Here is a 24,786-nt window from a genome sequence, read left to right as displayed (position 1 = left end):
TATTGGAGTGCTTAAGCACTATTTCAACTGGAATAGATATTTAGACATTATGCAGAAAATACTTGAAGAGCAGATATTAGCATGTGTGTGAATGTGTGTTTTCAATTAATGCATTTTCGTTCACTAAGAAAAGAATGCCAGATTTACCTTAAATGTGACATTGTGAAATGTTAAAAGTGCCTTTTATTAGACTTTTTTCTGCTGCTGCTTTTCCTTTAGCATTCACCCAAAAATGCCATCTTATCATTCATCCAAGTTAGAGATGTAGAAGCAATCCCAGCATTCTCACTGAAGGGCCTTCTACCTTCATGTTCCCCACTCCATAGGTCACAAATTCCTGGCCCTCCTATACCAGACAGCTCTCTCCAATGTATGCCTGCACTTTCACTCTGTAGGCCCAACATCTCTGCCTCAGCCTCCTACTGAAGTTGCTTCTAGTTCACTGTGAGCAGGATCATTTTTAAACCTTCCTCAGTCCTAGGCAACTGTACTTTCGGAAGCTTTACATGACATCTTATCAGATGTATTAAAAATGTATCCATATCACATAGTCAATGTAATTTATAGATAACTCTATGAGAATTGAGCAACGTAGCAGCTGATGAGTTATACAATAGTGTTTGAAAAAATTACTTAAACAAGTTTTTATCTCAGTTTTGCAGATTTTTTTTTCATATTTGAAACCATTTTTTTTTAGATGTCAATTTAGTAAGTCCTTCTCAAATTCCTAGTCCCTGGTGAGTGTGCTTTTACTGTCAGAGGCTGAACAGCCCTGACTGAGGCATCTAAAGATGGGGACCATCACCTGGATGAGTAGACCAGATCTGTGGGAGTTGGAATGCAACATGTTTCTAGAACAAATACAGAAATCAAGAAAGAGATGGTGGTGTCAATTATGTTGTATATCAGATGATAATATTAAAAAGCTAGGTACTGTAGGGATGTCAATAAAATATCATCGAATAATGTCTTAAAACAGTATGTGAACTTCGTACATACTTAAAAAGAAATATTGCTGACAAACAATCAAAAGAAAATGAAGTTTAGTATGCTCCAAAACAAATGTTGGAAAATGGCAGCTGGTTTTATAAGTGGTTAAATCACCTACTAGCTTCATGACTTAATGTTTCCAAATCCTTATTATTTCATCTTTAAAAGTGAGATAATGAGAATACTTATTTGATAGAATTGTTAAATTTAAATTACATAATTCTCATAAACTGTTTAGTGTGGAATCTGGCATATAGGCAATATTTTGTTATTATTGATAAAGCACTAGTAAACAATAACTGTTTCATTATTCTTATGGTTATTGTTACAACTTGGAGCAGACCAGACAATACTACTGAGCTTGATTTGACCATTCATTGTTATTTTAAAGATGGAAAAGTTAATAATGAATTATTTTGAAATGTGTCAGTGTTCTAACATCCTTTCAAAAGCTAAATTATTTACTTGATATAGAAAAAAATAATCTTAGTTCAATGAGAAGGTATAGATTTTAAAAGTATCTCTCCTCCTTAGACTCATACAGACCCAGAAAAGAAGATAAGACAAAGGATTTAGAAAGTATTATATAACAAAGAACAGCACCAGCCCCAGGCTTTTAATGCTTTTTTAATTTTGATGTGAATAACCCCAGGCTCCCATTCTAACATCAGTACTACCACAGACTGTGTTAAGACATGGTCAAGTCAATTAACCTCTCTCTGCTTTAGTTTCTTCATCTGTAAAGTGCAAGTAATATTAGTTACCACTTGCCAACCAGCAGTACTTCTTCAGCTAATTGTCTCAGCAGGGATGTTGCAAAGATTAGCTGATAAATGATTTATAAACCCCTTGAAATATTAAATAAGTGATGTAAAAAGCTCTAACAAGAGGACAGAACAAATCATTCCATGAATTAATTTGCTACTTAATCATATATAGTTTATTAAAAAAAAAAAACAAAAAACACCCTAGAAAGAGGTAGCCCTCAGTACAGTGAAAATAGGATAGATTACTAGGAATTCTAGAGTGCTTTTTGTTGCTGTTATTTTAAAAAAAATCCTCTTATAATTACGAATATATAGAACAAAAAGTATATTAGAGGAAATGATTATAGGTTACCTCCCTAAATTGATGAAAATTCTTCAAGGAAGGAAAAGAACTGAATAAAAATAAGGAAACACACTTTCTCAGACTACCTTTACTATTAACAATGGTATAACCCTGACAAATTTACTTAACCAATAAGGAGTTTGAGTAAGATAATTGAAAACAAATCTACAAAATGCTTTTTATAGATGTACAAACAACATAAAAATCCTGTGCCAACCTCTGTAAAGGACTAAAAAATTAAAGACCCAAATCTCAAGGAAAATGTAAGAGAAGAACAACAGGAAAATAGTTCTTGCACAGTGCCAAATTAAATGAACACTCTTAAAGTTATTCATTATATCTGGAGATGGAAAGAGGGTGTGGTTTATAAATTCGGCTTGAGAGATGACTAGGATTTTGTTGTCATTGGGAGAGAAGGGCATTCTAGGTTGAGAAAACAGCATTAGAAAACCAGTTGAATACAACATATATTGCAAGTGTTAGCTATGAATGATCCTTAGTATGCATGAGAGGGATAGTTTAGGGAAAGATACTAGTAAAGTAAGTTGGTTTCAAATTCTAGAAGGCCATGCAAAAAAAATTGAACTATGTTTGGTGGGTTTCCAGGAGCCACTGAAGATTTTTAAGTTCTTTATGTTTTATAAAGTTAATTCTGGTGATAGTGTAAAGGGTAAGTTGGAGAACAATACATTTAGTTAAGTAAGTAGTTAGCATATAATTGCAGTAGTCAAGAAAGAGATGATGAAACCAGTGACCAGAGGAAAAATGGAAATGAAGAATATAAAATGGACATTGAATAGATAGAAATAAAACAATGAGGTTTGAGAAATGATTAGATGTAAAGATGAAATGTGAATAATTATGGGAATGGAGTAATTGAAGACAATTCTAAGATTTCTATAATAGGTACCTGAGAAAATAGTAGTAATATACATTAAAATAATGAGAATAATGAATAGTTTGTGGGTGGAGGTGGAGATACAGCAAAGAGATTCCGTTTTGAACTTACCAAATTTGAGTTTTTGAGGACAATCAATGGTGGAATATTTAGTAGGCAATAAAAATTCTGAGCTAGGGGCACCTGGGTGGCTCAGTGGGTTAAGTGTCTGACTCAGGTCATGATCTCCCGGTGGTGAGATCCAACCCTACATTGGGCTCCAGGCTCAACAAGGAGTCTGCTTCAGATTTTCTCCCCCCGTCCCTCTCCCTGCTCACTCCTGTGTGTGCAAACAAATAAATAAATAAAATCTTAAAAAAAAACTTCTCAGCCTATACTTCAGAAAAATATCAAATTATTAATTTGATAGTCCTCTATATACAGGTGGCAGTTAAGACTATGGGGTAGAAGAGATTATCAACAGTGAAATTATTTCCTAACAGAATATAGCCTGTACTTCTGGCTTTATAACATTTTTAGGCTTGACTTTCTCATTACAAAGTTTTGATTTGTTAAGCATTGTGGAAAGGAAAAAAAGATTTGAATCTGAGCTAAAGGAAGTTTCAGAGAAGTTATGTAATGATACAAATGACTAGATTATGAGTTTATAAAAACCAGTGTGAAAATGGGCCCGTGTCAAAAAAAGGAAATATATATGCAGATAGATAGATGATAGATAGATAGATAGATAGATAGATAGATAGATAGATAGATAGATGATAGATTGATAGAGATATATATCTAGGTAGATATCTATATATAAAACCTTGAATGAAGACATAAGGGTCACAGTTATCACATCACTGGGATCAGAGATGAATTGATGAATAGAGAAAAAGAGAAAAGATTGAGAAGAATAATCATTAGTATCAAACATTGAAACTTTTTTGAACCTGAGAATTTTTTATATACACTGAAAATCAGGGAGAAAGTAAAGTACTTCCTTCAGCCAAGCCAGATGGGATACCATGTTTAATAGTATTAGTCAAAATCTTATTGTAAAAACCATCAGGGGCGCCTGGGTGGCTCAGTCATTAAGCATCTGCCTTCGGCTCAGGTCATGATCCCAGGGTCCTGGGATCAGGCCCCGCATTGGGCTCCCTGCTTGGCGGGAAGCCTGCTTCTCCCTCTCCCACTCCCCTTGCTTGTGTTCCCTCTCTCATTGTGTCTCTCTCTGTCAAATAAATAAATAAAATCTTAAAAAAAAAACAACCATCAAAAAGACATTCTACTTTTTTTCTCATATTCAGCAGAATTGATTCTAGCAATGTTTTTGTGATAGAGAGGTCAATGCCCTGGATTCAGAATAAAAAAAGATTTGACTTCACCTAGTTAATAAAAATTGCCATCTCTCTGTGTGATATAACTCAGTATATGAGATTGCTTTTTGAAAGAATGCTTTTGATGGGACACTATCCAAACTCTTCAGAAGTGTAATACCTGTTCTTTTTATACTAAATAATACTCTAGAGCATGCAATGTCATCACCTGGTGCAGGAATTATAATTATACCTTAACAGAAGAAACTTTTGTAGAATTTTTTAAGTTGTGGCTATTAATAGGGTTGTGGTTTTTATTTCTTCTTTGCTGTCACTAACTCCAAAGTGCGACTAGAATATAGCTCAATTCAAGGAAAAAGGGAATTGAGGTAGCTTCGAGTTCTAGAACTTTGCTCTGAGCTTCACACTTAGTGTGAAGCCCTCTGATTTGTGAGATTAAGGGCTTTTTTTTAAATAAGCTACTAGATTCTTAAGCTTGAATTACATAAACAAGAAGAAATTATAACAGGAAAAGAGGAGAAAAAGATGGATAGTCCTTCGCCTGGAAATAGAGCAGCTGATATTTCCAGAATATTTTAGGAATCAAAAATTTGCTTAAATTATTTACCAAAGAGTTTCCTTCTACAATCTGTAGCGTTTATCAGTTTCCTGTTACTATGATATCAACAATTCAGGTCCCCCAAACTCTTTCATTCAGTCTCTGAGATACTTTCACTGCGTTCATAAGTTCAAAATAATTTTCATAATAATACTGATGATACTTGCCTTTTTTACTTGGCTGTCATTTGTACTAATGGTGCAGAAGCCTGGTGGGAAAAACTGCTAGCACCTCAGCACTTATCAAGTTGCAACACCAAACTCTCCTGTAACCCTGGTATTCTTCACCATCACACACTCACAGTTAATATTTTTAAAATGCTAGATTTGCCTACAGATATACTTGATGAAGCAGTAACAAATATTGTGTCAAATCTTGTCCCCTGAGGACAGATCTGTTTAACCTCTTTGTGATGAACTAGGAAGTCACATGAAGCACTTCTGCCAGGTACCAAAGTGAATAGTTGTCTCCAGTAAACTACTTGGGTGACTACTGGGGTTGAGAGCTGAACTAGCCACTTTTTCATAAGTCACCATTTTTACTTGAAAGAACAACTGACAGGCAAACTGTGTTTTTTTTCAAACTTGGATATTTGGCAGAGATTTTCTTAAAAATGAACAAAATGAGCTTGTCACTTCAAGGGAAGCAAAACCCAACTGTATCTATTGGCAATGATTAAATCTGAGCTTTCAAACAAAAGTTACAATTTTGGAAAACTTACTATCTGCCCCTGTGAACTTGTCAGTTTCCTAATCCTTAAAGACTTTTCTGATGAGATAGGTGGTGTAACTAACATATGTGATATTGTATAATACAGTACCATTTGGAATTTTTGCATAACCCAGTGAGCAGTATCTTCCAAATGACCAATGCTTGATACTAAATGTGTGCGTGCACACACACACACACACACACACACACACACATATATGTATGCATATGTATATATATATGCATAAGCAAAAGGTCCATTTAAAGTACAAGACAGACAATAGATTTTAATAAAACAGAGTATGGAAAGCATATTGATATGGTTGTAGATTCCACATTGCAAAAAAAAAAAAAATCCACAATCATCTGAAAAGGCTATTTAAACTCTCCTAACATTTCCAACTAAAAAATCTGTGTGAGTCCAGATTTTCCTCATATACTTCAACTAAAACAGCATATTGAGACAGATTGAATGCAGAAGCAGATATGAGAAACCAGATGTCTTTTATAAAGCCAGACATTTACAAAATTAAGCCAGAGAATTGCAAAATGTAAAACAGTGTCATTCTTGTCACTATTTTTTTTTTTTGCTTTGGAAATATATTTCATTTCATTAAAAATATATTATTTATGGAAACATGTAATAGGATTATTATTTACATTTTTAAGTGGATTAATAAATATTTTAAAATATTTCGGTTTTAATTTCTCATATGATAAATATTAGCAGCTATAACTACATAAACAAAAGCTCACTAGTGTTTTCAATAATTTTTGAGAATGTAATGGATATCTGAGACCAAAATGCTCCAGAAACACTAATGTAGACCAAGCCCTAAGCACATAGTAAACTACTCAGAAGCTTTTAACACACTTTTGAGAAGTTATATAATTGCATTTGTAATATAGGACAGGAAGAATTTTCCTTCTCTTTTAAACTTAAAAGAAATCATACCATTCATACTAGAGAGAAGACTTCAGTGCCTGCTGATGGCATTCTCTTCATTCTTTCTTCCAAGTCTGTGAGTCTCATTTCATGTGTCCCCATTTACAGGAGTAAAATTAGCATGTTATCTAGTCACCATTTGGCTCATGACTCAATGTCACTATAAAAATCATTTTAGCAGCTTCATACGCCCAACTTCTTTTAAGATACACATCTATGTGGAATGCTTCAACTTATTTAATATAGGAGACGTAAGTACATACTTTTCCTAGCCTCTTGCAATCTATTCAAATCTGTGAAATCTACAAGGGTAAAATCTTTTGGTTTAGTCTCAAATAATTTGTATATATGATATTTAAAAAGATAATGACATAAACAAGGGAAAGACCAACATGAATCTCAGTTTAGAAATCCATTATACAAATGAAGAATTTTTAGAATACCAGTATACTGTTTCTTTTGTTAGAGTGAGAAAGTGAGATTTTTTTAAAAAGGGGGAAAAGAAAGAGCAAGCTTGTTCCTTAGTCCTGAATTTTGATTGGCTTTTTAGATATCAATATTTGGAGATTTATGGTTTAAAATTTAACCTAACTTTAAATGGTACAGTACTTAAATAATGAAATGTGTTTCTTTCTCTCTAATCAGACTGAATATTAGTATAATTTGCTTTTTTTCTCTAACTGGATACAAAAAATAAAAAACCATTTTATCTTGTTTATATCTAGTACTACCATTTTGCTTTATCTACAAAATTCTAATTATAGCAACATAAACAGGAAACTTTAGTGGAGCCCACTTTTGGTAAATTTTGCAGGTTTTATTCTAATTATTTTTATAAGGCCAGAATGTGTGCTAATTGCTACTACTCTATTAAACCTCTACCAGCTGCTGACATTAGATTTTTTTTTTAACTTTTATCATTTTTTGGTGAGTATCTATTAGACATAATCATTTGGCAATAGCGTCCCAGAATATCTAAGCAAAATTACAAAGTCATTATACAGTGGTGTATTTGGTGTCAAAGATATTTCCGGTCTCTGGTAGTCATATCACTAAACTGAAGAGCTGTGTCTGTTTAACTGAAAGAAAAAATAACATAGCTGCCATGCATGTAAAAATAACTCTTTTTTCAGCACCTAATGGGAATTCACTAAAAGAACTATAATCATGGAAAGAGAGGGGAAAAAAAAAAGAGTTCATAGCATCTATATATTTTGTCTAAAAATGTAATTGTATTCTTCCTCATTCATGTGTTTACATGTGCGCTATTTGTCAGCTATTTTTCTTTTTAGTGAAAAATAAGTCTATTGTTCAGAGAAAAAAAATGTAATAAAAATGAAATACTACTTTTATGATAACTATTATTATAATAATAATTATAATGGACCATAATTGAATGCCCAGTACTCAGCACAGCAATCTAGTAACTATGTTTTGTAAGTACTTAAGGAGAGAAGTTTATAGGAATGAGCTCTTCTCACAAATGCCATTAGTGTCTTTCAAGCCAATTGAAAACCATATATACACATTTTAAAGGTGAACACAATATACACTTACATCTGTCAAAACCTTCTTTCTTATTCCATGTTCTTGTTACTTAAGAGAACACTAAGCGAAAATTCAAATTAAGTTGTTGGCTCCCCTCTTTATAAGCAGAATTACTGCCAGGATCTTTTAACATTCCCAGATATACAAATCATAACACAGCACACATTCTTTTAATTCATATCTTGTCATGGAAAATGTCACCACTTTTATCTGTTTCAAATCTCCTTAAAACTATTAAAATCTCCTTAAAACTATTAAAAGCAAAGTGAATTAGATATTAAACCCCCACAGTCACATGTATTATTATGAGTCTATGTATAAAAATGATAATGGCAAAAAAGGGAAAACTTCTATTGCAAAATACAATGCTTTCTATGCAAAACCCATAGACCTGGGTAAGTCAGAGTTCTGTGTGTTATTTAGCAGTCACTTAGTATCTCTGAGATTTATTTTCTTCATCTGAAAATAAGGATATTTTAGCCTACTCCATAGCATTGCTATCAGATGAGAAATGATAGCGGTTGTGCTTTAAAAAAAAAAAAAAAAGCTTGTGTTTTAAAAAGCCATAAAGAGACTGAGAGTGAGAGACAGTAACAGTGATTGTTAGACAAACTTATTCCTGTAACTCCACCTTTCCTTAACTTTTATGAGATAATATTTATTAGGTTGATATGCATGTCCAATTCTAAATCGTCAAAGTAACATAGAAATTAGATACTGTGTTGGTTAATGGTGGTAGAATAGATAATGAAAATATCTTTATAACTAATAACACTGAATTACTCCAAGGTCAAACCTTTATTCAAACTTACAACTTACTCACAGACAGGCAAGCTGGTAAAGTAGAAAAATGAAGTGAGACTTTTAGACCTTCATTCCAGACACTTAATTAAATGTGTGAAGATGGGCAGATCATAGAATTGTCTAGTCCTCAGATTCCTCACCTGTAAAAATTTCTGGATTTTTAGGATTTGGTAATTTAGTATAAACAGGGAAGAGGGAAGTTCTCTGTGGCTACTGATGAAGGATGTAATATATTTTTTCTTCATTGTTTAGTTTTATTCAACATACTTTTATTTAGCACTGACGGTATGCAAAGGACTCTACTAGAAATTGTATGTAACTAAAACATTAAAATGTAGTTCCTAAGACAGGAACTACATTTTCCTGACCGAACATAAGTCAGAGCTTATGTTCGGTCTAGAAGGAGAGGTACTAAAATGCTAGTTAGAATTTAAGTGCCCTATAATGCACAAATCAAGGCCCAAGTGGGAGTGCCAGCTGAAAAGACAGGGAAAAGAAGACAAAGAGAAGATGGCATTTATTTGGCTGAATTCTGAGGGCTAAGTCCATTTCAACAAGCAATTCAACAAGCAAGTTTGTTAGAGGAAGGCATTCCAGGGAGAATCACAGACTTCAGCAATAGAGCAGCAGAGAAGCTCTGGAAAAATATTTTGCATTATTCTGCAACGTACCAAGTATGAGAGTTAGGGATTGAAGTTAAAGCAACAAAAGTGGGTTCTTTCCAGATTGTGGAAAAGCTCAGCAATAATCCTGGGAAGAGCTTGCCCTGTGTTTTACAGGGAGCAAATATGAGTGACATCAAATAAAAATCAACATGACCTGGCAAGTGATTAGACATGGCTATCAAGTGAAAGAAATAAGCAAAAGTATGCTTCAACATAGTGTATTAGTAAGGCCAGTTTATTCTATGTTTTGTTGTCATCTTATTTTGTTTTATTGAATTTGAAATGCTTATGCAAAACCAGGTGAAAATATCTATGTAGCAAGCAGTTGCCCTTGTGTGTGAGGTGCCTGTTAAAACAGTCTAAACAGGAGATGCATACTTTTGCATTATCCATTGTGAGGAATTAGAAGCCATGGATTAGATGAGTTTTTCAAGTTAGACAGGAAAGAAGAAAAAAAGGTCAAGGACTGACCTTAAATTCCTACAAAATGTTCCCTAGGAAGAGAAATCTGTGAAGAATACAAAAGTCAAATAGGATGGAACCAGGATGGTAAGGTGATAGCTGTGGTGTTTTGTTTTGTTTTGTTTTTGTTTTTTTATCAGGACCTACCATGTGCTTAACATTGTATTAGGCTCTTTGGATATGTAATCCAAATAAATTCTCATAGCTGCCTTGAGAACTAAGTATATTTATGACAATTTATAGATGAAACAATGAGTACAGAAATATTAGATATAGCATAACAACTTAATGGAAAGTCTAGGTTCAAATCCAGATAGCTATAATATCTATAATACTACCTGTAATAATCTTGCCTCTGTAGCTTGCAGTATGCGCTGGGGGAGAGTTTCAAGGAGAATGTAATTGTCAATGTCATGTATTGTAGAGAGATCAAACCAGGATGGGCATTCACAAGAAATGTAATAATTAAGCAGTAACTTAATGTTAATACAAATCATTTTAGTGATCCATAAGAACGTAATCTCCATAAAACATACTACATAAAAGCCAATGGAATACAGACATTTTAAAGATTTGTTCAAGGAAAGTGAGAAAATAAAAGTAGCTGACCCTTTCTGAGAAATTTAAAAAAGGAAAGAGATGGTTGTGTAAAGATGTATGAAGGTTGAGGAAGAATATTTGGTTAAATGATTGGGTTTTTTGTTGTTGTTTTCTGGTTTTGTTTTTTTTTTTTTTTTTTTTTTTTAGTAAGAGGACTTGAACATGCTTACAGACTTATGGGAGAAATGCAGAGGAGAAAGAAGACTCAAATTATTGAGGAAAACAAAGAATGAATGGAGCAAGGTCCTATAGGAGGCGACAGGAAATAGAATCAATAGCATGCCTTAGAAAGAAAGAAACCAGTTCATCTAGGAAAGAAAGAATAGTGTTTTACAGAGAAATATGTTTGAGAGAGGAAGAAATTTAAGAGAATTTGAAGCAGATGTCCTATATCTTCTCAGAGAAGGAAGATGCAAAGTCATATCTTAAGGCAGGTGGTATCTGGTTGTGTGGCCTGTAAAGCATTTGGAATCCTTCCCACAGAGAAAAGCATAAGGAAGAGTCAACTAGAGGTGAACAAAAGAATTTCTGAACAACTCAGAGTGTATACTAATAATAGAGTAAAAAATTTCTAGTTGAGCCAATTGGCACAATTTTGTGACTTTTTCTGGTAACACTAAGCTACCCAGTTAATGAGATCAGAGAAAGTGCACCATGCTGTTTTCCTAGGTGAGGCTTAGGAAGATCAAGGTGACAGTAGGTCAAAGGGCCTTCTTGATGCCAAAAAGAAGTTACATGAAATTGGTTGGCGATTGATCCAGACTGAACCTGGAGGAAGCTGAGAAAGGGTTAAAGGAATTAAAAATATAACCAGTGCGAAGAACAGATTCATTAAGAGGAAGAGGGGAAAAAAAGAATAGGTGGTTATGGCCATGAAAGGAATCTCCAAATTCAGAATTTTAGAAATGAGATCGTTTTAAGTGATCATTGTTTTTACATCTTCACTTGAAGTGCGATTAATCATCATGCCTTTCAGCTCTCCCCTTACATATTAGAAAATGGAAGAACAGGAGGTCAAGTGATTTTCCAAAAGTCACTCCATGACTAAACCCAGGATCTTCTGAAGAGCATTTTAAAATTTTAAATAAAATAATAGCCATTAAATCATATTCCCTTAAAAAATAATGGTAGATATAGTTGAGTGAATGGAAACCAAGTTACTCATAATATAGTCACAGTAAGCATGTACATACATATATTTCCTATTTCAAAAGTGTATTATGCTATTCCTCCCTCATTCCTGTTTCAGCTTCCTCTTAAAGAAGAGAAAACATAAAAGTTTTCTCCAGATTGAATTAATAGCTCCCTCATCAATATGCATTGGGGCAACTCAGCCTAAAAGGATGTGCAACTGACTGCCATCCTAAATTGCAGTGTAGATGGCATCAAGTTATTTCAGAGTGCAAGTGTGCATGCCCATGATGATGTATAGGTTCCACCATTTTTGCTTCCCCCCTATTTCTTACACTTTGAAAAGATTCCTTTCTCTTGATTATTGATATGTTTTTAATCTTAAACTATAATAAAATGTAATTGGAATATTTAGGAATAGGAGGGAAATTATTTTAAAGTTCTGTTTAAACAAATTAATGCAACAGAAATTTATTGTTTCTTATCTTACCATCCTTCTTTTGACTTTTAGGGAAGGACATAAATTGATTTTATTTTTTTTTAAGATTTTATTTATTTATTTGACAGGGAGAGACAAAGCGAGAGAGGGAACACAAGCAGGGGGAGTGGGAGAGGGAGAAGCAGGCTTCCTGCTGAGCAGGGAGCCCGATGCAGGGCTCAATCCCAGAACACTGGGATCATGACCTGAGCCGAAGGCAGACATTAACAACTGAACCACCCAGGTGCCCCAGGAAGGACATAAATTTAAACATAGAAAAAACCAAAGATTTGTATTTGGTGGTCTTTTGTTAATACATATATCATATTTTACCTTGAAAATATTTTTTTTAGAAAACTCACTTTCATTGGCTCCTTTTTGGGGGTGGGCAGAGGGAGAGAAGAGAGACACCCTAAAGCAAGCTCCATGCCCAGCATGGAGCCCAACAAAGGGCTTGATCTTACAACCCTGAGATCATGACTTAAGCTGAAATCAAGAGTCTGACTTAACCAACTGAGCTACCCAGGCACTCCTAATTGACTCCTTTTTAAACCTGAACATTTTATTTCAAAGATTCAGTCAAGAAGGATTGTTATTCCTCTCAAGCAATGACTTAACAAAGGGGCCACAGGGAACCATCCTCCTGGACTGGGAGCAGTTATTTGGTCACTGACATTGCTTAGAATTGCTGGGGGGCACCTGGGTGGCTCAGTCAGTTAAGTATCTGCCTTTGGCTCAGGTCATGATCTCGGGGTCCTGGGATCAGCCCCTGCATCAGGGTCCCTGCCAGCGGGGAGTCTGCTTCTCCCTCTCCCTCTGCCTCTGCCTCCAACTCATGCTCGTGCACTCCCTCTCTCTCTCAAATAAATAAATTAAATTAAATTAAAAAAAGAATTGCTGGTACATGGTGATAATAAAAAGCAAACTGAATTTTGGTCCAATTTCATTATTGTTCTTAGACTCTGCAGACAATGTACTTGCATTCTGCTTATCTCTAGGATGGACCACTTCCATTCCAACCCCAACCTTGGTATGCTACTGCTCTCAAGTTCTTATCTCTGAGGTTGAAGACTGACTAAAATGATATTAGAAAAGGAGAATTTTATGACCTAATCAGGTTTCCTCAAATTATAGTATTCAGGTCAAATCTGGTCCTATTACTATTTTTCCAAATACAGTTTATTACATTTATTTAACATATTTTACTTGGACTACTTTTGCACTATAACCACAAAATTGAGTAATTGGAATAGAGACCATATAGCCCTCAAAGCCTAATTTATTTACTACCAGGCCTTTACAGAAAAAATTCGCTGACCTTTGATCAACGATTAAAGCATTACTTGCTTTGCAAACACGTCAGCAAGACAATTATTTCACATTCATATATTAGACCAGTAATTGAACAAGTGTCTTTGTTAAATGTTACCATTGACCAACATTATATTTACCTATTAGTTTTTCTTTGTTTTGTAGTCCCTGCTATGTGGATATTTGTTAGCAATGACTGATGTGGAAACTACATATGCAGATTTCATTGCTTCAGGAAGAACAGGTAGAAGAAATGCAATACATGATATCCTGGTTTCCTCTGCAAGTGGCAACAGCAATGAATTAGCCTTGAAATTAGCAGGTCTTGATATCAACAAGACAGGTGAGTTGTTTGACACACATCTCTCTGTGAACATGGGATTATTTGTAGCATTTCACTGAGGAGGATTAAAACATGAAAAACCACCTTTGAAAGTAATTTGGTAGAGTTAGAACAGTCTAAGGCAAGATGAAAGTCAAGGACTACGCCATTTTCAGTGACTTCTCTTTACAGGGTTTCCCACTCAAATGCAGAATTCTTAATTTTATTTTACTAATGCAATCAATAAAGCACATGGGTTTTAAAAAAATTCTAATCTCCATAAAAGCTCTGAAATTTCTACAGAGAATATTTAACAAAGTTGGAGCTCCTACCTTCAGTAACATTGGCCACCTATAACATTTCAATAACTATTTTGAAGGAAAAGGGTCTCTAGGTCTCTATTGAAAATGGAAGTAAAACAATTTGTTACATCAATGTCTTAGGTAAAAAGGTCTTTCAGTTTTCTTTTCATGATAGAATGGGTTTTTGGAAAATTTGTCTTATTATTGGGCTTTGTACTCTTCTTACCCAAGTACCAATGGAAAAGTAAAACAAGTTTGTAATATCAAAGTACTTCTGAGTACTTAAATGAATCCCAATAGTTCTTTCATCCATACTTTTGCAAGATTTAAAACTGGATGTATTTCCCTAACAAATCTTGTATAAAAATAACCTTTAAAAGTGAAAAAAAGGAGTTCATGATTAAGGAACCACAGTGTTGTGTACATGAAAAGCACTTACCAGTTTCTGGCTCATGGTAACCGCTCAGTACTTCTTTGCTATTAGAGTTTTTATGACAAAGCTTTCCAGTTATTGGAAAACTGAGTCAGAGTATAGGTTAATGAAACAGCTTAACAATATTACCCTAAGTACTAGGGATAGTACTTTATTCAGTGGCTAAAGGTCAGCAGGTCATAGATTGGTCTTTTCAAATTCAAATTGAAAATAAAACTTTAACATCACCACCTTGAAATATACAGACTTAACATATATTTTAGCTTTTGTTGTTTCCCTATTATTAATTACCAGAAGTTACTTATCAAAGCAGCTCTCAGAAGGGACTTAGAGAATTACTGCTATTTGGTGGCATGAGGTAAGTAAAGTTCTTCTGTAGTCTTTGAGAGTTTGCTAATTTCTTTTATAAGATTTATATTTTTATTTATATGTTAATATTCTATTTTAAATAATCTGCATTAATTTTAGACACCCCTAATATTATTAATAGAGCAGTTTCATTTCTTCTTTTTTTGTCTTCACCAAAATTGAGACTCATCAGCATCAAGACCTATCTTACACAATATATTAAATTATTATATAACAATTGAAATTGATATTTTATATTAATAAATATAAGAAAATAATTTTATATTTTATACAAATGGTATTATTAAACAATTTAAAATAATTAAAATACCTTTATGCCACCAAATGCCTTCTTTTCTAAACATTTCTACATTTTAATTGCCATTCTCCAGGCCCCTGAAAATTTTTGTTTGTCTTCAAAACCTAAAGTCCAGAGCCAGCCAAAATATAAATAATAGTAACTTTTTTATTATTCTAAGTATAAAGAACTAAAAATAGTAACTGCAATACTGACAAACATATAATGACAAATGAAATATCAATAGCTGAGTATTGTGAAGGACTTCCTCTGTAACTCATGAGTGTTTCAACTTCTTTTTAGTTTATACTCAATATTGCTGTCCCATGTTTACCTTGACTTGTTAACAAGCATCTCTTTAGCAACGGGTCTGCAATTGCAGCATTATGCTAAGCCCTGAGAAGTGTTACCAGACACCTAGAAAGTCCCAAGCCTCATGGGAGTCAAATTCCTCATCTTATATTTAAGCAGTCAGTTTCATCCTTATATATTCTGCTGTCTTATATCTGCCCTAATTTGACTTCATTCTTTTATCAAGAGCTTTTCTTATTTATCACGTTTTTGTTGCATGCGAATCTCCACACCTCAGATTCAGGCCATCTACACATCTTGGGAGGTTGTTCATTGCAGTAATAACAAAAATAGTTTATGAGCATTATATGTGTGTGTGTGTGTGTGTGTGTGTGTGTGTGTATGGGTGTATATATATATATGTATAGTCATATATATATATATATATATATATATAGTCATACCCTGAGAACTCCTTTAGGAGCAGAATATATATATATTTATGTAGAACTGCTTTTAATTTCCCTAAAGTATGGTATCTGGTGAAATGTTTTGTGTATACTTGTTAAGAGTAAAGGAGAAATTGCCTTTCAACATTTTCATTTAAAGAATGGAACGGCCCACTCACCTCTATCCATTTGAATGTTGGTAACAAACAATCAGCAAACATTGATATAGTTTACGTTATTGAACATCCAAAAATATTTTGTCCACTAAGCTATATCGGTTGCTTAATAATGAACTAATACATGCAGATATATGAATCTTTGAATCAAGGATTGGCCTACAGCTTGCAAGTATTGAACTGTAGATAAAGTGACCTAATATGGGAAGAAAGCGTTGTTTAATTTCAGTGTTTGCTATGTCACAAGCTGAGATTGCTGCTGAGTATGCAATTATGAGAGTGGTTTTATTAGCATTGTGCATATGTTCTTTAAGGGCAGACCAGAGGCCATCATAACTATCTGGCAAGGGACCAATGAGCTAACATAATGTCCTTTCATCTTCCACTGTTGCTTTTAATTTAAATTAACTAAACCTCTAAAAAATCAGGTGGATTATCAACAAGTACTATAAATAATATAAAATGCAATTTTTAAATATTTCTTAAAATAAGACAGGAGTGAAACGGTAAACTTGCTTCCCATTTTTTATTTCTGCCTAAAATCACTTCTGATTTCTGCAACCTGTGAAACTATAAGTGCCATGACCTGGCCTTGAGATTTCCTAGCATAAATTATCACTAACCATTGTAAAATTGTTATTATTTTGTTTTTGAGCCATGCTGTCCCAAGTTCATAGAACCATAATTAGCCAGCCCTTGAAACACTAATTGAGGAATTGATTACCAAAAAAATACACTTGTCTCTATGAGAATTTCAGACTTTTTGAGTATTTCTGAAATTTCCAATATGATATGTTAAGAGTCAGTAAATATAGGCAATAGTTTTTTATTTTGCCTTTATCCTTTTTTTATTGTCTCTTACAGAAGGTGAAGAAGATGCACAACGGACTTCTACAGAACAAAGTGGGGAAGCCCAGGGGGAAGCAGCAAAATCTGAAAGCTAACACCCCACTTTGATAACTTCAGCAACATCTGACAATGTCTCAAATCTCCAGGCCTGGCTGGAATGAATTTGTTTCCAAGAGTGAAAAGGGGGTGGGAAAAATAGCTGTGCTGCATTGTAGGAATCTGCTCATTATCATGTTAAAAATGGGGGCAGAGGCTGTGGCTGCAGACAGACTTTTCTCTACCTCTGTCATTAGCAATGGTTGAAATCATGTGACTTGTGTTTGGATGTCATTTTTATATGGATCCTTTCACTTGACCATATGATAAAATGCTTGTAGAGAGTAGCACTGACCTAGATGATTCTTCCTGTAGCATCTGGCCCCTCACAATGTCAGAGGATTTAATTGTGTCTAATTGCAAAGGGTTGGTTGAACCCCAGAGTTTAAATATCTCTGGTCTAAGTATTCACCCAGTAAAAGAACCATCCAGAAAGCACTGTTTTTAGCATTATGTATCTGTGTGTTCCTGCTGTGTTATTTACACTGTTTTGTATTGTACAAAATAGACGCTCAGCACTGCCCCCTTCTTTGATCGCTTATGAGAAACAAAAATAATGTATGTGACTGTGAATTTTTATACCACTCATTTTTAAAAGGGCTGCCTTTTTCCTTCTCCACAGTGTGGTGGTGTACACAGGATAGATCACACTTTTTTTTAACTTAACCTTTACCCTTGATTCACTGTTGATGAATTAAGTCTAACTAATTCATCAAGACTTTTTTGCTTTATTATAGAGGCATTTGAAAATATCCGCTAATGTGAATTTTACTTGAAATTCAGTCTGTTTGGTGTCTGCACAGACCAGAATTCAATATGCAAATTTTGTTTTATTTTCAATTGGAGAACTTTCCCCAATTAATATATTTTTTTAAGTTTTTAATTATGAGGATTTTGGAGAATCAGGATGGTGGGAAAGATAAGATAATATTAAGAACAGGAAACATTTTGTTCTTATGGAATCAAATTACTCAGTGCTGTATGCTACTATTTAAATTTAGAGGACAGCTTATCTGGATGGAGCTGTAACAGATGGAAAAAATTATCTTGCAATCATGTGGACACCAATCACAAAAGTAAAGCCCTTGCATTGTGTTTTTTCATGTCTTTTTTCAGCCCTATCAGATACAAATGTTATTATGCACTTTTTAATGTTTGTAAACTTTTACTAATAATTAGTGTGAATTGCATTCTGATACAATAATAATTATCATTAGAAGCTAACAAAATCCTCATTAATACTGTTGATAGCCTCTGCTGTGTTTTGACATCTCATGATTCTTATATGGAAAGTTTCTGTGAGCTGTGTAATCCCACTGGTCAGTATTATAAAATCATTTATCAGTAGTAATAAATAAGGAACCGGTAATATGCCAATGGCTCATGGGTTACTGGACAAATAGCAGATAACAGGAAGACCCTTTACAATACAGGACCCACTTAAATTATCCTCAAGGTCTTAGATACAGTCCCATTTGAGGTAGGTTAAGCAGCATTTCCACAGATAATCTCCATGGATATATGGGGAACTCAGCCCTAAGAAAGGTCAATCTTCCCTCATCCCCCCTTACAATACTTTCCAAATGAGTAGGATAAGGGCAAGGGTATCATTCAGTCCTCAATCATACGTTACTAGAAAAAATGTTAATAGTGTAAGTCTCTCAGAAAATAGTAAATATTAGAGTACTTCATTCTAACCAGTTAGGGTCCCAAATGCCCTATTAAAATTCAAAGAAACCCACCTATTAATAGACTCACAAGTGGGAAGAGAGGTTCCTGAGGCATTTTTAGACAATCTCTGGTAGTCCATTTAAAATATCCAACCCATAAAATCACTTTTTCAGTATCCTCATTTGCTATCCTCATAGCTTTCTTGTGAATCTAGGTAAAGTTCTCTCCATCCTTAAAGTTGTGGAATTCCAAACTGGTTACGTGATTTTGTAAAGTTTAGGACTAGTGCTGAGTGTATGTGGAGAGTTTATATTCCTATGTGATATATTATTATTAATGCATGTGGTGTCATGCTTGTCTTTGAATATATAATAGTGCTAAATTGCAAAGTCATATGGAGCTTTTGAATTATTTTGACCTCTTACTGCTACTTTGTCTGCTATATTCAAACCCAGAGGCATTCCCAAGCTAGAAGATAAAAATCTACTTTCCAAAATGTCCACATCCTACAATGTTGCTCAGCAAAAGTCCACAGTGTCTTCCAAATTGTATTGTCATATCTTTTACTTGCAAGTCAATAATGTACATGGAATTGAATTTTTAAAGACAAAAGGAAAAGGTAGAAAACTAAGGCGTTAGGTTTGAGACTATGCATTGAATGCCCACTAACCAATAACTTATGCTAATCACTTCCCAGCACATTTTCTCCCATTTAATAGTTCCTCCTCAGAGAATTTGATTAAAGAGGTAGTGTTATCCCATTTCACAGATTAAGAAATTAAGGCTCAATAAGGTATAACTTTTCCAAGTTTAAAAAGCTAATAAATGTTGAAATTAAGATTTGAACCTATCTTTGTCTTTTTCCAAGGAGCTTTCTACTGCACATGACCATAAAATTAAAGCCAATTATAGAGCATCTTTATCTGTAAGGGAACATTTAGACATGAACTGGTTCAACCTCCATATTTTATAGAGGGAAACTGAGTCTCAGAACAGGGAATTGTCTTTCTCAAGGTTACCTAGATAAGTAATGACACAGATGTGACTAGATCATAGAAAGTACACTTTGGAAAAAAAAAAAAAGAAATTCAATTAGAATTTATTTTTTTGTGTTATACGTTCCCCCAAATATTTTTCTGTCATGAAGTCTATAAATTTGGCATGGTTCAGATTTTTTTTTATGTTCCATGCTACTTGTTTTATTTAATTAACTAGAAATATGAAAATTTCAGTTTTACTCATTTGCAATAAGTATGAACTTGTCAAATTTACCTTTTATCAATTGTAAACATCCTATGCCAATATATTGTTCTCATAATTCATAGAAATGTTTTTCCAATATATAACAGGCAGTCTTCAATTTTTAGGCAACATCCCAAGAACTGCCCATTGTAAATGCCCTACACTTGAGTTTTACTCAGACACAGTGAAGATGCACCATTTTATAAGATGAATGATGTTGCTCTTTCTCTTCAGAGAAGCAATAACGGGTAAAGAATGTAACTGCCAGGTAGCCTAGCTTCTGAGTAAAGCTTGTAGCAATAGGAAGACAATGTATAGTTATCAAGTAAACAGAGGAAAGCATCTATGACTTATGATGTCTTAATAGGCCCTAGATTGTTCTTTAATTAAAGAGTGGCAGTCTCTGAAGTCATTTGTGAGCTTGTATGACTTTTGTATTTAGTAATGTTGCATGCTCACATAATTGGTATTAAAAGTAATACATTTTTTCTGAAATGTGCACAGTCTATTAAGAGTATTTATTACACTATGTATTTGGTGCTTGAGAAAGTGCTTCGAGTGAGAAAGGAGAAATTCAAAGCCTCAGCCATCCTGTGGTGGACATACCAGCATTCTGGCCTCACTTTTTCGGGGCCTTTACTCCAGTAATTTTCACCACCATTCCATAGCCCACTTCCTTGACTTCATCATCTACCAGAGTCAACTCGTAAATTAATTGTAAGCCCCACAAACACTATGCTCTTATGGTTCTTACTTGCTCATCTGCAGGGCAGTGATTTTCAATCAGAAGAAAGACCAATGTTTATCAGAATCCCCTGAAAATTTTACAACACTCCTTCCTCCACCCATATACATTCTCTCTCTTGCTCTCACACACACATACACAAACACACTTGCTCCTTGAAAACACTCCCTCTGCAACTTTGGCATCTTTCCTGCTCCCACCTTCACACTCACAATCTGAGAACCACTGATTTAGAAAAAAATGCAAAGTTTCCAGATGCACCAGCTCTGTTTATGCCACTAAAAAGCTTTAAAATGAGTCAATAACAAAATGGAGTGTTCACAAACACCCATGGTTTTACTATATTAAGGAATAACATCTTGGGATAGAAAAAAGCAGAGAGTTTAACTTCTTTTATTTTGGTGTTGCTCTCTTTTCATTATATTATTTTTATCAGATAAAGGCAGGAAAGACCAAGCAGAATCCAAGGTGGGACCCAGGAGAAAGTAAGCATCGAATAACACCCTGAGTTCAGGCAAGGTCTTAAGCAGACAGGGTAAAAGAGGATGTAGATCTTTAAGTTCATGTTTTTTGGTCACACGGATGAAACACTACACAGGGATTTGGAACAAAATGCTAGCCAGTGCAAAACAAGTTTGTATTGTCTCTGGTGTTTCTTCTTTTTGTATATTTGTTGCCTCTATGTAGGCCAGAATGTGGGGATTTGGGATCCTGGCCATCTCTCACTATAAAGTCAAAATCAACAAAACTTTCTGACTATAACTGGTTTAACTTTCTAGTTTGCACCACATCTACTTTCTGTTTATATCAAGATGGATGTTTCTGTAGCAACTCTCCTCCCAGTCTGAATCCACTGTTAACCTCCTCAGTGCTCCTGATTGCTCACTTTCTTGTTTTTCTGCCATCTCCGCCCAATGAAAACCCATCAAACCATCTGATTTCACTCTAGTTGTCTTCACAATGACTGTAAAGTTTCTAACAATGCTTATTCATTGTCTGCAACTGCATTTTAGACATGAGTACTGTACAGATTTTTGCATCATATCCCGAAGGATAGAAGAAGTTTCCCACTACTGTCTAAGATGTAGGTTTTTATCTGACATTTTTTATTTTTATTTTTTAAAAGATTTTATTTATTTATTTGAGAGAGAGAGAGATAGTGCATGAGCAGGGGAGACGGGCAGAGGGAGAGGTAGAAACAGGCACCCGACACAAGGTTCCATCCCAGGACCCTGGGATCATGACCTGAACTGAAGGCAGACGCCTAACCGACTGAGCCACCCAGGTCTCCCAAGTCATCTTTGACATTTTTAAACCATTTTCTTTCAGGAGGTCTGTTAATTATCCTTTTTTCTTTACTGACTTTACCCTTTCCTACAAATGTATTCAAGTTCTCAGTTCCACTCTTAACTTCACTACTTGTATTTCTCAAAATAGTAATCTTTGCTCTTGTTTTCATGTTTCTCCTCATTTCTTATCCTTTTGCAGTTTGACTTCCAATTAAATTTTTCTTATTACCAACAACATCTTCAGTAGTTTCTGGACTCCTAGTATTGTCACTAAAATCCCAGTCAATGTGGAAATTAAAAAATGATGATATTCCAGAGGACTCAAGCTTCTCTTAAAATAAAATTTAATGGTTCTGTAATTCTAATTGATAGTTTGCCAGGGTGTAGCTACATAATTAAGGATGGAATCTCTGTATCCCATAGATTCTCCAGGTTCACATCTTCCATCAAATATGGATGTGCCTTTTCTCTTCCACCACATTCTCCCCATAATGTTTGCTACATCCCCAGGTCCTACAGTACTCATTTCTTTATAGGGATGGTTGCACATATGTAGGTGCTAACCTGGAGCCTGGACATCCAGAGATGGGCAAGATTAGCTTGTGATGTTTTAGAGTTCTGTATTCCATTCCACTCCAGGATGACTGCCAGCAGTATCACTAGTTTCTCTCAAAGCAGCCATGTACAAGCAAAACCACTCAACTTCTTTGTACCCAGTCCCATTCTAGTTCTCTGAATTAGACCTAAGTGAGTATATCAATTCCAGTGGTCAAATATAATGGATAGTTTATGTATGTTTTACAAGCCTATCTTATGGCATTTAATCCCGTTCACCATGGAATCTTTTGAGATGCTTCCTTTACTTTCCTACCCTATCCCTCACCCCCAGGTGTATATATGTATGTATTCAATCCTTTGTTCCTTTTTTCTGGCAACTCCTCACTTTTCTTGACAAATCCCTCCTTCTCTACCACCCCACTAAGTACTGTGGTTCCCTGGGATTCTGTCTTCACTCTTCTGCAATCCCAGTGTTCACACGACCTCTTCTAGGCCAACGTCATCAATCACTTTTACTCTGATGAATCCCAGAGGTCATTCCTGACCACCGGACTTATTGGACAGCTCCATATGGATTTCCCAAAAACATCTTAAAATTCAACGTTCCAACACTAAATCCATTCCCAAAACTGCTTTTCTTCATATGCTGCAGATCTCATATAATGGAAGCACTGGTTTCTCAGCAAACTTAAATCAAAATTCTTACAGTTCTCTTAACTCTTGTTCCTCCAATTTGTTTTTCAGTCCATCAATTCTAATTATTACTTACTTCTTGAAACTTCCCACTTCTTTTTGTCTGAATTACAACACTTTAAATCATCACTTATTTAATATAATGCAATAATCTGCTCATCAGGACCTGCCTTATCTGGCATTCTCTCAACCAGATGTCTCTTTCTAACACATAAGTCTGATTGCTTCACTCCCCTAATTTAAAAAAATTCTTAAATTTAGCCAGACAAAAAACTTTTTGGTATAAGTGCCACATTTTGTTTTTATATAATGCCTTGTTCTGTGTTAGCTGTTTTCCTGTTCCTGAGATGTTCTTCTTCATGCTTGACAGCAAGTTCTCATTGGTCCTTTCAGATTGTGTCCCATTTAACCCTTTAGAGCCTTTTTGACTTGCATCCTCATTCCCAAGCCCCACCCTAGGTAATTAGCTATTCTATACTCCTTGATCCCCTAACACTTGATTTGCAAATGTATCTTGTTAGATCATAGCTATTTGTTTACATGTGTATCTCTCCAACTAGAATATGAGCTCTTTCAGGGAAAAAGCCCTGTTTTGTTCATCTCTGTCTCCTCATTGTCTATTAAAATTCAATAAATTTGTAAATGAATGTCTGACCTGCTGAAGCTCACAAGGTAGTTAACAAACAAAATTTACACACAGATTGATTAGGGAAAAATGCAATACAGAGATAAAGTTGATAGTTGAAAATAGTAAAGCCTGTATAATACCACCTTACAGAAGGTAAAAGCTTAATTTTTTTCCAGTTTATGAAATAGTGTAACTACTTTTATTTTTTAATTTAATTTTATTTTTTTAAAAGAGGGAATGGGGAGGGGCAGAAGGAGAGAGAGAATCTTAAGCAGGTTCCACGCCCAGCAGGGAGCCTGAGCTGGCTCCATCTCACGACCCTGAGATCATGACCTGAGCCAAAATCAAGAGTCAGATGTTTAACCGACTGAGCAACCCAGGTGCCCTATTAATGTAACTATTTTTAAATTTGATTCTCAAACTGTATGCTGCACATTTACACACACACACACACACACAGATTTGATATGACATACAGAGATGAAATATCCAATAGGATAACGTATAAATAAATGAGCAAATTAGAGTAAGCCATCCAGCTAAACCTGGTAAAGGTATTTGGCATTCCGTGGTACAAATCCCCTTCAATTTGCCAGAATTGAGAATAGACCAAAAAGAAAAAAAAGAGAGAGAGAGAGATTATATCATAGTCTCCTAGCCTAAACAACACATTATTCAGAGAGCAAGATCTCTAAGCAGACTTGGTCCTTAAACAAGGGGACACTGAAGTTTCTAAGAATATGCTTCACAGAAATAAAATCTAATGTACTCTAATAGGCTAAAGAAATGAGAGTTTTGATAGAATATGATGAACTTCAAAATGGC

The 24,786-nt window shown here is 34.6% G+C and overlaps 1 protein-coding gene across 1 annotated transcript; it reads left to right on the top strand.

Annotated features, from left to right (window-relative positions):
* Window positions 1-6,718: 6,718 nt before the first annotated feature.
* On the top strand, window positions 6,719-17,134 carry PKIA (cAMP-dependent protein kinase inhibitor alpha). The gene is made up of 3 exons (XM_028111625.2): window positions 6,719-6,823; window positions 13,737-13,914; window positions 17,055-17,134. The coding sequence occupies exons 1-3, from the start codon at window positions 6,719-6,721 to the stop codon at window positions 17,132-17,134; spliced, it is 363 nt and encodes a 120-aa protein (XP_027967426.2).
* Window positions 17,135-24,786: the final 7,652 nt, after the last annotated feature.

Source organism: Eumetopias jubatus, unplaced genomic scaffold (assembly GCF_037043125.1).
Source record: "Eumetopias jubatus isolate StellerSeaLion01/CBP00866 unplaced genomic scaffold, mEumJub1_p1.0 scaffold_4, whole genome shotgun sequence".
Classification (NCBI taxonomy): Eukaryota; Metazoa; Chordata; class Mammalia; order Carnivora; family Otariidae; genus Eumetopias; species Eumetopias jubatus.
This window is presented reverse-complemented; position numbering and strand designations above follow the sequence as displayed.